Source organism: Musca domestica, unplaced genomic scaffold (assembly GCF_030504385.1).
Source record: "Musca domestica strain aabys unplaced genomic scaffold, Musca_domestica.polishedcontigs.V.1.1 10, whole genome shotgun sequence".
Classification (NCBI taxonomy): Eukaryota; Metazoa; Arthropoda; class Insecta; order Diptera; family Muscidae; genus Musca; species Musca domestica.
In genome coordinates, this window is record NW_026712115.1 from 6,848,113 (window position 1) to 6,861,740 (window position 13,628).

At 37.7% G+C, this 13,628-nt stretch overlaps 1 protein-coding gene across 1 annotated transcript in view; it reads right to left on the minus strand.

Annotated features, from left to right (window-relative positions):
• LOC101892092 (5-hydroxytryptamine receptor 2A-like) overlaps nt 1-13,628 on the minus strand; it is a 343,177-nt gene that overhangs the window by 22,019 nt on the left and 307,530 nt on the right. Inside the window, exon 9 of the mRNA XM_059125946.1 lies at nt 9,764-10,822. Within this exon, the coding sequence (XP_058981929.1) occupies nt 9,797-10,822 (1,026 nt within the window). The 3' untranslated portion in view covers nt 9,764-9,796. The remainder of the gene's footprint in view (nt 1-9,763; nt 10,823-13,628) is intronic.

Below are 13,628 nucleotides of genomic sequence, written 5' to 3' on the forward strand. Positions count from 1 at the left end.
TTCAGACCAGCCTCCCCATGACCCAGGCGTGTCAGGAAGGACCTGTATGATCTAGATAGATGTTCAACGATATAAGAGAGAGCCTCTAGATCAGGAAGCCTATCCATCGGGTCTGAATAGCGTTCATATTGATGGAGTCGCCGATGCAGTTAATCATTAAAGTATAAATGCCATTCTCGGAGTCCATCCCCCCACCCATTGTAGCTGAAGAACGTCGACTGCCTAGCGGGCAGGTCTGTTATGAAGCGGTAAGTCGGTCTATGGTTAGCTATGCGGCACCAGTGTGGTCTGCAATGGAAAAGTATTCAGACCAGCCTCCTCGTGACCCAGGCGTGTCAGGAAGGACCTGTATGATCTAGATAGATGCTCAACGATATAAGAGAGATCCTCTAGATACCTATCCATCGGATCTGAATAGCTTTCATATTGATAGAGTCGCCGATGTAGTTAATCATTACAGTATGAATGCCATTCCCCCATCAATTGTAGCTAAAGAACGTCGACTGTCTAGACAAAACAGGGTAGTTTTGGCTCAACTACGTTCCCAATGGAGCAGCCGTCTCAATTTGTAGCGGGCATGCAATACAGGCCCGCACAATACGCTGCATCTGTTTAATTTTCCTTCCAAACCTAATCAAGTAAGTCCAGAAAATCTGCAGCCATAGATAAGAGTACATAAGTCACTGTTACAACAGCAACCACGCAACACTAAGACTTTCAAATATGTTGCTAGACGACTCAGTCGCCAATGCACCTTTTTGATGGTCTCAAAAACTTAGACGTTAAATAGCAAAAAAACAGCTTTTTACGCTGATAGTTTATACCTTCAAGATATGGATACAACTTCGTAACATAAACCTATTATAACCTTTTTTCTTAAATGGGAACTTCTACAAGGCACGAGACAATATTGAAAAGTTTACAGAATTGAATCGCTATACCCCATATACAGTATAGGTCCAGATATGAAAATTATTACAAAATGTATATTTTCCAATTTCGATGTGAAGGCTGTTAAATGTAGGTCACTTTTCAAAATTGTTGATCGGTTAGTTATTCAATTAATTCATTTTTACTAATTTACTAAGAGCCCGACAATCTTGTATACATATTATTGATTCTTGAAATCCGATCTGCCATAATGCATCAAATATCACACATCTATTGCGAAACTCAAAATCCTTTTCTTACAAGTGCAAATCATATTAAGAATACCCATTTCCATTCATTATAAGTTTCCTTTTCATTTTTCCTCTGTTGCAAGAAAAGCTGCATAGAATTTATGCGAGTGAAAAGAATTATGCTGCTTTATCCACGCACTTTTAGGTTATCCATTAGAGTGAAGACACGAACGAACAAGAAACAACAACAACAACAACAACAAAAAGAAAAGTTGGTCAGAGCTCGATATGAATGGCGGTTGTAAATGTATTTGCAATCATTCTCTGACTGACTAAGCATCGCCTTCAATGGGAATATCCGTTGTCAACAATTCTCCATTGTTCGAATGGAACTTCCTTGCATTTCTTCGTTTTGTATTTTTCTATTTTCTATGGGAAAATATCTACAAAATAGAAAACAACAACGACAACAACAGCGGTAACAACAGAAATGGAAATACATTTCTTTTGTCACTGGGAGTGTGTGTATGTGCGTTCGTATGTGCATCTGTGTGAGTGTGCCAAATAAAATATGTACATGGATGCGAAAAACTGACATTGTATTGTGAACAGAAATTCATGGCTTGAGCACAAAAATGATTATTGCAGAATATTTCTTCGACTGACATTATTACAATTATTATTGTTGCTGTTGTTGGTGGTGGTGGTGCTGGTTTTGTTGTTGCTATCGTTGTCATGGCTTCCATTGTTGTAGAGTAGCAAAAATATAAAAGCGTATCTATATTTTTAGAGATTTGCAAAATCCAAACCTCATCCCAATCCGAAAAGGAAACGCAAGAAGACAAAACTTTTATTCCAGCAGTCAGTCTTGCCAAACATCAAAACAGGAAACAGATAACACTGTCAATAGAATTTTATAAAAGGGGAATTTCAATACACTTAATAGTGGTGGTACAAAATCTGCATGCCATACAGGGTGTCGTCGAATGAATGTAGCGAAATTTAAATGCAACTCATATTAATGAGGGAAATTTTCAACACTTGCATTAAGAGAGAGGGAGAGGAAAATTGCTACTTATTTGTCTAGATCGTATACCTGATACTTTCGAAATACTTAAAACCTATTGGGTTAACCCAAATATTGACCTCTCATGAACTCCCTCAACATACGAATAAGTGAAACCCTTAATATGTTAAAATTCGCGAGGTACCTATTTAATGAATAATATATACAGGGAAGGTTTTTATCCTTTAACATGCTAAACTAGCAGAACCCGGTGCGCTTCGCTACTCCTTTTGATTATATATGCGTTTAAAATTTTATATACAAATAAATGCTGGTGTACCAAACAAAAAAAAAAAACAAATTCGACCAGTAAGGAAGAGTCAAAACTCGGGCGGGGTCGAGTTGCATGATATCACTTGGAGAAGGATTGCATTAAAAATATATATATCGGAGCCGAGTTGCACAAAATGGAAAACTGCGTCCCGAAATTCACTACATTTGGGCTAATATTAGCCATTATATGCACGATAAACCGTAAATCGGATTAAGGATATATATGGGAGCTATATCAAAATCTTAGCCGTTCTCGATAAAATTTGGCAAAGGTATTTCCGAGCTTTATAATATATCTTGTACCAAATAACATTGTTGTCGAATATATTTCACTAATTTAATGGATTTAAACACTAAATCGGGAGAAATGGGAGCTATATCTGAACCGAATCCGATGCACTTGCTTCTAGACTGAATTCGGTCGGATGCACCAAAATTCACGACTTCTGGACTGATATTGGCCATTTGGTGTTCAATTCGGTATATTTGAACAGATCTTAACAAAATGTTAGCCACTTATTTCTGGGCTGTATCTGAGAACTGGTACCAAATATCATTGTTGTCGAATGTATATTACAAATGTGAGGGACTGAACCACCAATTCAGATGAAACATATTTTTGGGCTGATACATATAGCTACAGAGGGTATATATCATTTGATACGACCAAAACGTGACTCATCGAAATAATTAGAGTCGATTTAAGGGTGTCCGTCCAACTGTCTGTTTAGTTGGCTGGATGGTGCGCACAATAACTCTCCAAGGGAGTATCCGATTTGGTCCAAACTTGATACATCGTAATATTTTTGTACCTTAAGGTACCTCCCCCACAAAAGGTCGAAATTTTCACAAAAATATTTAGCTGCACAGAAAGACAAATGATGGTCCGACTTTGCTTCAACTTTGCAAATTCTAATATTTGCATCTTTGCTAGGTCAAGTGCGAAAATGGACAATATAGGTCCACTACATTTCCCCTCGAATGGTCAAAATTTTGAAGGTTTGTGTGAAGATGGAATTTATTGGTACACTCCTTTTGATACCTCCCCCACAAAAGGGCCAACATTTTCAATATCCATTAGGTTTATAAAACGCGAAATTAACATTCCGATTGAGCACATCTCAATATATCAATCAGTGCAAAATCTGTTATTAAGATGGTAGGGATCCAACCATTCCTTCCTTCTGGTAGGGATCGAACCATTCTTTTTGAATAACCAAAGCGATTATAAAATTCAAAATAAGCATCCGGTTCTCTTCGTATCTCACACATTCAATTATTTCTACTAACACAAGATCTGCTGTGAAGATGGAAAGTATCGGTCCTCTCCTTCTGATACCTTCACCACAAAAGGGTCAACATTTTCAATATCCATTTGCGAAATTAACATCCAATTACATCCGGACTTTTCACACACGGCACATTTCAATATTTCCATCATCACAAGATCTGGGTTAAAGATGGTAAAGATCGGACCATTTCTTCTGAGGAAAGGGAAAGAAGCTTCCAACTCTCTTCAAATTTCAGATTTGCCCATATTCGACGGACCCATGACTCTTTGGGCCCATTCCAATCGACGAGGCTTTTCCGCAGGCAACATTCTTTGCGTCAATTGAATTTTGTACGGGAACAAATGCAAATCAATGCGAATAATCCGTTGTAAAATGGACCGAGCCATGCCCAACTGCTGTGAACGGCGTTTTTGGAATGTTCTTGGGGACCTCTCAACACTGGCTCGTACGGCAGCGATATTCTCGGCCGATCGCCTTGGTCGACTTTTATATGGCCTCTTCGGATTAGAAAGAGCCTTACCAGTCGAAAATTTTTCGTATAAACGCTTAATGGTGTTCTTAGAAGGCGCACTTCTCACATTGTTTAATGTTTTAAAAGCACGTTGAGTTTTCACAATTGACTTCTTCTGTTGAATGTAAATTTCAACTATTTCAGAGCGCTCGCGTGGCGTGTATTGGTTCATGGTAAAAATCAGCTTGGACTGACGCTTCAAACGCGGTATGTCATTATGCGATGTGACATCTCTGTCCAAAGTTATGGCGTTGCCAGATGGGTCCGACGAATATGGACAACCCTGTACAAGCATTTTTTCTAACACAAGATCTGTTGTGAAGATGATCATCATATCGGCGAACCTCTTCTGGTATCTCACCCACAAAGACTCACAATTTTCAATACTTTTGTCTGTCATAACTTGCGAAACAAGTCAGCGATTCTTTACTTTCTCTTAACTAGAAACCTGAGATGAATATGGAGTTTATGATTTCGCATAAAATTGAATATAAATGTTCGATTTTCTTGTATTTTTGCCCATAACAATATTTTTATCTGTATTATATGAAGTATGAAAATGAAATACTTCTGTCGACACTATCTTTTACCTCACGGACATATTAACATTTGAAAATTACCACATATCTCATATAAATTGAGTGAAGTAACCAATATAGTTCAAACCTAGCACGTCGCAATTATTTACATCATATTTATTAAGGTCCAATATGAAATGAACAAAATTGTCCAATTCCTTTGGAACCTTCTCCATGGAAGGTCAACAATTTGAATAATCATAGCAAAAGTCAAAATATATTTAAATAATCGAACATTGGCTGAGAGTATACATCTGATACCGACTGATACATTTTAACTTGTTAATCCACATTAATAGACAAATTATCTCAGTTATGGATATTTGTAGTCCTGTTAGGTTTAAATAGGTCATTTAGTGAAAACAGTGTGTTTCCATATCAGTTTTTGGGACACCCTGTATGTGACGAATGTTCAAATCCATTGATGTCGTTTTGTGGCTGTCAATGCCCTCTTCAAGTGACACATATCGGACAGGCATAAAAAATTGTTGCAATATTCTCATTTACATGCTATTGAGTATTTCATTCATGTTGTTCGTTTTGAATTTTGTTTTCGAATTTTGGGGGATGGGATTTCCTAGATGCTGGCACGATGATAAGCAAGGTCCACTTATTTGATGTCAATTTATTACTTTTATATTTTTTGAAATAGGTTATCGTTTACCCAATCTCAGAGGATAACATTGTGTTTAACATATTGTGTGCGTCAAAATGTTGACAAGCGTTTTAGAAAAGCTCTTTCTCACACACACACATGCACACAGCCATTATAACAATGTGTATTTTAATATATTCAATTTATTGAGGTTAGATACTCGTATATTGAAAACAGCAATAGTGTCACATTATTTCATCCTTTAGCAGGGAAACACTTGGTTGTGCGAATGAAAACCCAGAGACTCAGGCAGGACGAGTGCAAAACTCATTTGAATATTATTAATAGTTTATTGTGTTGAAAAGTTCCAAAACATATTCATTTAAATAATTTAATTTCTATGGAATTTATGTGGAAATCTATTTGGAACTTTTCGGCAGATTGTAGATTTGTACAAAACTAAAGCTCTACATAAAACGATTAGTTTTCAGTTTTAATTTACTTAAATTGAATTGTAAAAATGTTTTTCTTTGTCAACCGAACTTTTTAATTTGGATGAAACCTGAATAACATTTGGTAGATGTTTGCAGTTTTGGAATAATTCCAAGAATTGAGTTGTTTTGTGGTTTAAAGTTAATTAAAATGGACGGTTGACTGAAGTGCTTGTACGTTGTTATACAAAAAAAAAAAAAAAAAAAAAACTTTTCCTTATATTTATATGTATGTATACGAGATGTTTAGGATAAACAAGTAAAAAAAACATTAAGTTCGGCCGGGCCAAACTTTTAATACCCTCCACCTTAGGGTAAAAGAAACATTAGAAGAAATGTGGCAAAAACCATTAAAATGCCGAATATCGGGAGGTACCGTTATATGGGGGCTACACCAAAACGTGGACCTATAATTACAATGTTTCGCCACACGAACTAGGACCCATTATGCCCACAAATACCAATTTTTAGACAAATCAGTGAAAAAATGTGGCAAAAACCATAAAAATACCGAATATCGGGAGGTACTGTTATATGGGGGCTATACCAAAACATGGACCCATACATGCAATGTTTCGCCACCGGAGTTGGAACCCATTATGACCCACAAATACCAATTTTCAGACAAATCCGTGAAAAAAGGTTGCAAAAATCATCAAATTACCGAATATCGGGAGGTATCGTTATATGGGGGCTATACCAAATCATGGAACCATACATGCAATGTTTCGCCACCAGAGCTGGGAACCATTATGACCCACAAATACCAATTTTTAGACAAATCCGTAAAAAAATGTGGCAAAAAAAAAACTAAAATACCGAATATCGGGAGGTACCTTTATATGGGGGCTATACCACAACGTGGACCTATATATGCAATGTTTTGCCACACGCTCAGGTACCCGTTATGACCTACAAATACAAATTTCCAGACAAATCCGTGAAAAAATGTGGCATAAATCATCAAAATACCGAATATCGGGATGTACCGTTATATGGGGACTATATCAGAACGTGGACCGATATATCTCATTTTCAATACCAACCATCCTAGACAAATGCAAATAGCTCTGCTAAATTTTGGCGCTCTACGTCAAATAATGTGGGCTGTATCGTGATTTCAACAGACAGACAGACGGACAGACAGACAGACAGACGGACATAGTTAAATCGACTTAGAATTTTATGCTGATTATGAATATATATACTTTATGGGGTCTAAGACGAATATTTAAGGATGTTACAAACGGAATGACAAAGTTAATATACCCTCCTTTCCAAGGTGGAGGGTATAAAAATATTTAGTTGCTCAATAATTTCCAATTTTTTTAAGCCAAAGTTGAATTCGAATGTTTATTGATGTAATACAAAGGCGCCAAATTTAGCCAATTCATCAGTTGTGATAGCCAGAGGTGAGTCGAACATGAGCTCGGGGTAAGGCCATTGAAATTCCAAAAAGTGAAAGAACTTACACCGCAACGGAAAGAAAATAGATTCAAAAGAGCTAAAAAGTTGCTTCGCTTGGCCGAAGGTGGTGAACTGCCGAATTTTGTTTTCTCCGATGGGAAAACCATTCGTTGTCCAGCGGTTTGTAAACAAACAAAATTATCGTGTTTACTTGCCAAAGAGGTCAGCTGAAAATGCGCACCTTCCGTTGGCCACCAGAACTCAAGCGACGGACATGGTGATGGTGTCGGCCGCCATAACAGCCGATGGTCGCTCTCTGCTCGTATTAATCGCCACGATCAGCATAAATGCCGAATATTATCGCAAAAATATTCTGGAGGGTGTATTAAAGCCTTGGGCACGCAAACATTTTGGCCGCGGACCTTAGACATTCCAACAGGACTCATGGAGTATTTTGAAAAGCCAGGATGACACTAAAAATACTAAAGTGTCGATCACCTCAAGCTAGCGCTTCGCCGGGAATGTGCCAAAATACCGCAGAGCAACATTCAGGCAGCGTGTGACATATAAAATTAAAAAAAAGAAAACAAATTAAAAATTATGACGTTTGACTTTGTTGCAGTTTTTTTATCTCACCCTGTAATGTAAAAGTATCAGCCGGTTTTGTCAACAGGTCTATACCCTCAGCCAATGTTCGATTATTTAAATATATTTTGACTTCTATAATGATTATTCAAATTGTTGACCATCAATGGAGTAGGTTCCGAAGGAATGTGCCAATATTGTCGCTTCCGTGTCGGACATAAATAAATATGATATGAATATTACAATGTGCCAGATTTGGACTATGTCGACTACTTCCTTCACTTTATATGAGATATATGATAATTTTTAAAAAATGTTAAAAGGCGCGTGGGGTACCAGATACCAGTCGACCGATGTATTCCATTTTTATACGTCATCTAATACATATACAAATATTTGTATAGCCTAAATTACTAGAAAATCGAACATTTATATCCAATTTTATTCGAAAAATAAATTTAATAAATTCCGTATTTATCTCAGGTTTCTGGTTCAGAGAAATATTTAGATAAAGCAAGTTGTAAAGAATCGCCGACTTGTTTTGCAAGTTATGACAGATAAAAGCATTGAAAATTGTCACCCTTTGTGGGATAGGTACCAGAAGGGGTTCACAGATATGTATCACCTTCACTATCGATCTATTGCTAGCAAAAATATTTGTAAGTGTGAAATTTGAAGAGAAATGTTTTTCAAAATCTTAAAACCTATGAGGGGGAGGCGCCAGAAGGAGTGGACCGATATATCCCATCTTCACAGCTTATCTTGTGTTAGTATAGATACTGGTTCTCTTCACCGGATAATTATTTCCTATTTTGTGATCGTTTCGGTTGTGGGGGAGGTACTAGAAGGAAGGGTCAGATCTCTTCCATCTTCATAACAGATTTTGTGTTACCGAAAATGTTGAGATGCGTGAAATATGAAGAGAACCGGATGTTTTTTTTTTCAGATTTTATGATCGATGTGGTTATTCAAAGCTTTGACCCTTGTGTGGGAGGTACCAGAAGGAATGGTCCGATCTCTACCATCTTTATAACAGATCTTGTGTTGTTGGAAATATTGAGATGTGTCAGTCTTAATGGAATCGAATGTTAATTTCGCGTTTTATGGGCTTTATGAATATTCAAAAATTTGACCCTCTGTGGGGGAGGTACCACAAGGGATGGACCGACAAATATTGCGATGTGTGTAATTTCGAAACAATCGGAAACTTACATCAAATTTCATAAGAGTTAAAATTATTCAAAATGTTGACCCTTTACAGGGGAGGTACTTGATGATGTGGACCGATATTGTCCATTTTTGCACATGACTTAGTACTAATGTAAATATTAGGATTTTCAGTTGAAGCTGATATTTTAAAATTTTGTATTGGGATCCCTGTTGGAGGTAGGTTTATGACAAAGAGGTGGTTTTTGGAAATGTGTACTACAAGTACACGAATAGAACAAATGATACTGGGTGAAGAGATAATGCTGGAAATCCGAAATTTGGTATTAGGGTCGCTGTTCATGTGAACTCTGGACACATGAAGGTGGTATCGGAAATATGTGTATGTTCATTAGAAGTGCAGATCTCTTTGAGTTGGAAAATGTGTCGAACACTACGTAGCGATTGCATTCTATGTGGATTTCCTCTAATAGTTTGCCTGTCAATTGGAAATCTTTTGTAGAATTTCAGTTTACTTCTAAGTATCCCTTATCTCAGTACTGTGCAGGACTCACAAAATATTTATTATTTTTTTCCGACTTATCTCTACTAGACAGTATAATTTTCTTCAAAATACAAAAACCTCTTACAAATATAAACGTCCTTATTACATATTAAGTCACCTTCGCCATACATACCTTTAACTGGCTGGTTTGCTGCGCCATCTATTCTTATAATTTACCGCTGCGATAATGAACCGGTCTGTGGCCACCAAACAGGATTCGCTTAAAGGCCTGCCGAAATTCCGGACTAAAGATTGTGTAGATGACGGGATTCAGTGTCGAATTAAAATAGCCCAGCCAAAGAAACAGCGAAGCTATGCCATCGTTTATTTCACAGGCTTCGCAGAGCGGTAGCAGCAGGGCCATCACAAAGAACGGCAGCCAACAGACGACAAAGGCACCCGTTATGATGGCCAACGTTTTGGCGGCTTTGCGTTCTCGTTTCGCTTCAAGAGTTTCTTTCCGTTTGGTGACCTTATGCATGGGATTGGCTATGCTGGACAATTGTTGTTGGGGGTTTTTGGGTCGTGGTATGGGTGTCACCTGTTGACTGGAAGCTGAGACGGAAGCCGGTGTTGTATGCGAGGTATGTGGTGCCACGGGCCCAGATGGTGTGGCGGCGTTTGGTGTTTGCGGTGATAAGGCTGATATGGAGGTGATGGTTGTGGCATTGGAGGCACTGGTGCCAGCACCACCACCTCCACCCACCATCGTTTTATTAGCCGTTGTGGCTGATGTTGCAGTTGTTGTTGCGGCTGCTGTCGTCGCTGTCCCCGCTGATTGAATGACAGCCGCAACCGTTGCTTGAACCGAGGCTGGAACTTCGTTTTGTGTTTGCTGTTGTACTTGTTCCAATTGTTGTTGCAATTGTGGATCCGCCAGCACTTCGGTGGCATGAACTTGCTGATTATGGCTATTGTTGTGGACTACAGTTGAGGACATGCCATTGGCCGACACTGTCGCAACATTCGCGACATCTGTAGGTGTTGAGGCTGTCGTTTTAAGTGGCTCCAGCGGATTTTCCACCACTGTCACCGGTTGTGTTAGACATTTGCTTGACGCGGATAATGATGATGACGTTTGTTGTTGTTGTTGCTGTTGAGTTTTCGCTGAGGCATTGCGTTGTTGATTAGCTAAAGCTACCAGGTGGGATACAGTGGCAATTTGCGTGGATGATGACGATTCTGTAGCAATCTGTAATAGAAGTGTATGAACAATGATTAAATAATTAACTATTCGGAATGGTTACATTCAAAACCAGTAAAGAAAGTCTTAAAGTCGGGCGGGGCCGACTTTTTGATACCCTACACCACTTTGCTAATTTAGTAGAGCTGCGCATAACAATTAAAAGTGAGAATTCAATCATACACGTTATGATTATAATTATAAGTTAAAGTTCAAGGGACTAAATATGCCGAAGCCTTTGTATCTTTTAAATTTGGACTTGTATTGCCCATTTGGTACACAATTAATTTGAAATCGGATAAAAATATATATGGGAGCTATATCCAAATCGGAACCGATCTCGATAAAATTTGGCAAATATATTTCTGAACTGTATTTGATGTATTTCCCTGAATATCGTTGTTACGGAGTGCATATTACGGCTGTGGGTAACAAATATGACAAATCGGATAAACAGTATATATGGGAGCTATAGCTATATCTAAACCGATCTTCACCAAATTTGACATACTAGCTTCTAGACTCAACACGGTCGGAAGTGCTAAATTTCATCCAATTTGGGCAAATATTAGACGTTTGGTGCACAATCAAAGGTAAATCGGACGAAGTTATATATGGGAGCTATATCCAAATCTGAACCGATATCGATAAAATTTAGCAAAGGTATTTCTGAGCTGTATTTGATATATTTCCCCAAATATTGCTGTTACATAGTGCATATTACGGCTGCGGAGGACAAAAATAACAAATCGGATGAACAATTTATATGCGAGCTATAGCTATATCTGAACCGATTTCTATCAAATTTTACATACTTATTTTCAGGTCCAACCTTATCGTATGTGCCATATTCCATACTATTCGGACTGATATTACACGTTTGGTGCACAATAAAAGGCAAATCGGACGAGGATATATCTCCAAATTCAATAGGGTTCGTCCTTGGGCCAAACAAATGATTTGTGCAAAATTGCATCTGGATAGGGCAATAAATGCGAACTGTACTTTGTTTACAAAAATACATGGACAGACGGACGGACGGACATGCATAAATCGACTCAGAATGTGATTCTATGCAGATCATCAAAAGGAACTGTGGGTCTATCTCGTTTCCTCTTGCCTGTTACAAACAAATGCACAAAGACATAATACCCTGACCACCTTGTGGTGTAGGGTATAAAAATGTCAGACTTCTATCTCAATTCGTTTGAAAAATAGGGTGATTACAACAGAAAGACGGACAACTCCGGTGGAGTTTCCAAAACTTTTGTATACGTATGTACGTATCCATACGTAGTATTAGGGTATATAAAGTAGTCATTCCTTATAAGTACACATATTCTTGATCTCGCTAGTCATTAGTGAAGTGCATTTTAACATTATGAGAGTAATAAGCAGCTTCAAACAACAACAACACCCACATGCAAACGTTCAGAAGAATTGTTGTCTTAATACCAAGCGGAAAGAGTACGTGGTAGGACTCGGTGTGTAAGATGATGTATGCATTGTCGTTAATAGTCACCCTACAAGAAATAGCTGTGTGTCTTATGATTGCTGTTGTGTTTGGAGCTTGTACAAGTTTTCTTTAAAAGTCGGATGGGATATACACGACCCTATTTTGTTATCAGTGGAGCATTGGCCCTAATCTATATGCTGGACATGTGCTGAGTGTCGTGCTCCCAATTCGGGCCCAATATAAATTAATAAAGCTCTAGCATTAGTCTTGGCAGCAGTCATTCGTCAGTCGCGATGTATGAGGTCGGTGAATGACGTCAACGGCCTGGGTAACTTAATGGTAGGTCTTTTGAATCCGAGGCTTACTTTTAAATAGTTTCAGCTCTTTATCTGTATATCTTTTTAGTGAAAAGAGTAGTGAAATAATTGACTGACGTAGAATCAACGACCATGCGAAACGGCTGAAGATAGACTATTGGCACGAGGGTCAGTCTTGGTGCTTAGGGGTATGATAAGGCTGGGTTTTTGGAAAGAGTACGAAAAGTACATAAAAATACTACAAATCAAATGTATGGGACAAACTTAATGAATTAGAATTTCGAAGTTTGGAATTAGAATAGATTTTTTTTTTTTGATTTATTAATGATTTTTCGAAATTCAAACTTTACGGTTACGAAATGTTTTAAAATGATACCATTTGATATTATGTGAACGCATAGATCTAAAAACTTTGAATTTGGTACGAGAATCAAAGTTGGAAGATATGTTTGGTATATGTAGGTGGTTTCGACAATGTGTACTAAGTGTGCGAAATGGTACTAAATAGTACTACATTTGGAACAGTTTAGGTTAGAGAGAACGGATGAAGATGGAATTTTTAAATTTTGTATTGGGATCCCTGTTTGTGATAAAGAGGTGTTTTTTGAAACGTGTACTATAAGTGCAGAAATATACTAAATAGTACTATATTTGGTACAATGTGCTATTTGTTGAACAGATAGCGCTTGAAATCTGAAATTTGATATTGGGGTCGCTGTTCATGTGTAGCCTAGATATATGGGGATGGATTAGGCAATGCGAGCTATAATTGTACGAAAATTACTAAGTGGTACTAAATTGGACATTGGGTGAACGAAATAGATAAAATTCTAAAAATTGATATAAATATCGCTGTCGGTATCTGAGGTTGAGGTTTAGAGGGTGGTTTGTAAATGCGTACTATAATTGTTCGAAAAGTACTAAGGTTTGATATTGGGTAAGAAATTGAACTGAAATCCTGAAATTTGATATTTAGATAACTGTTGGTATCTGGAGGTAATATAATTGTTCGAAAAGAACTAAAGTTTGATATTGGGTAAAA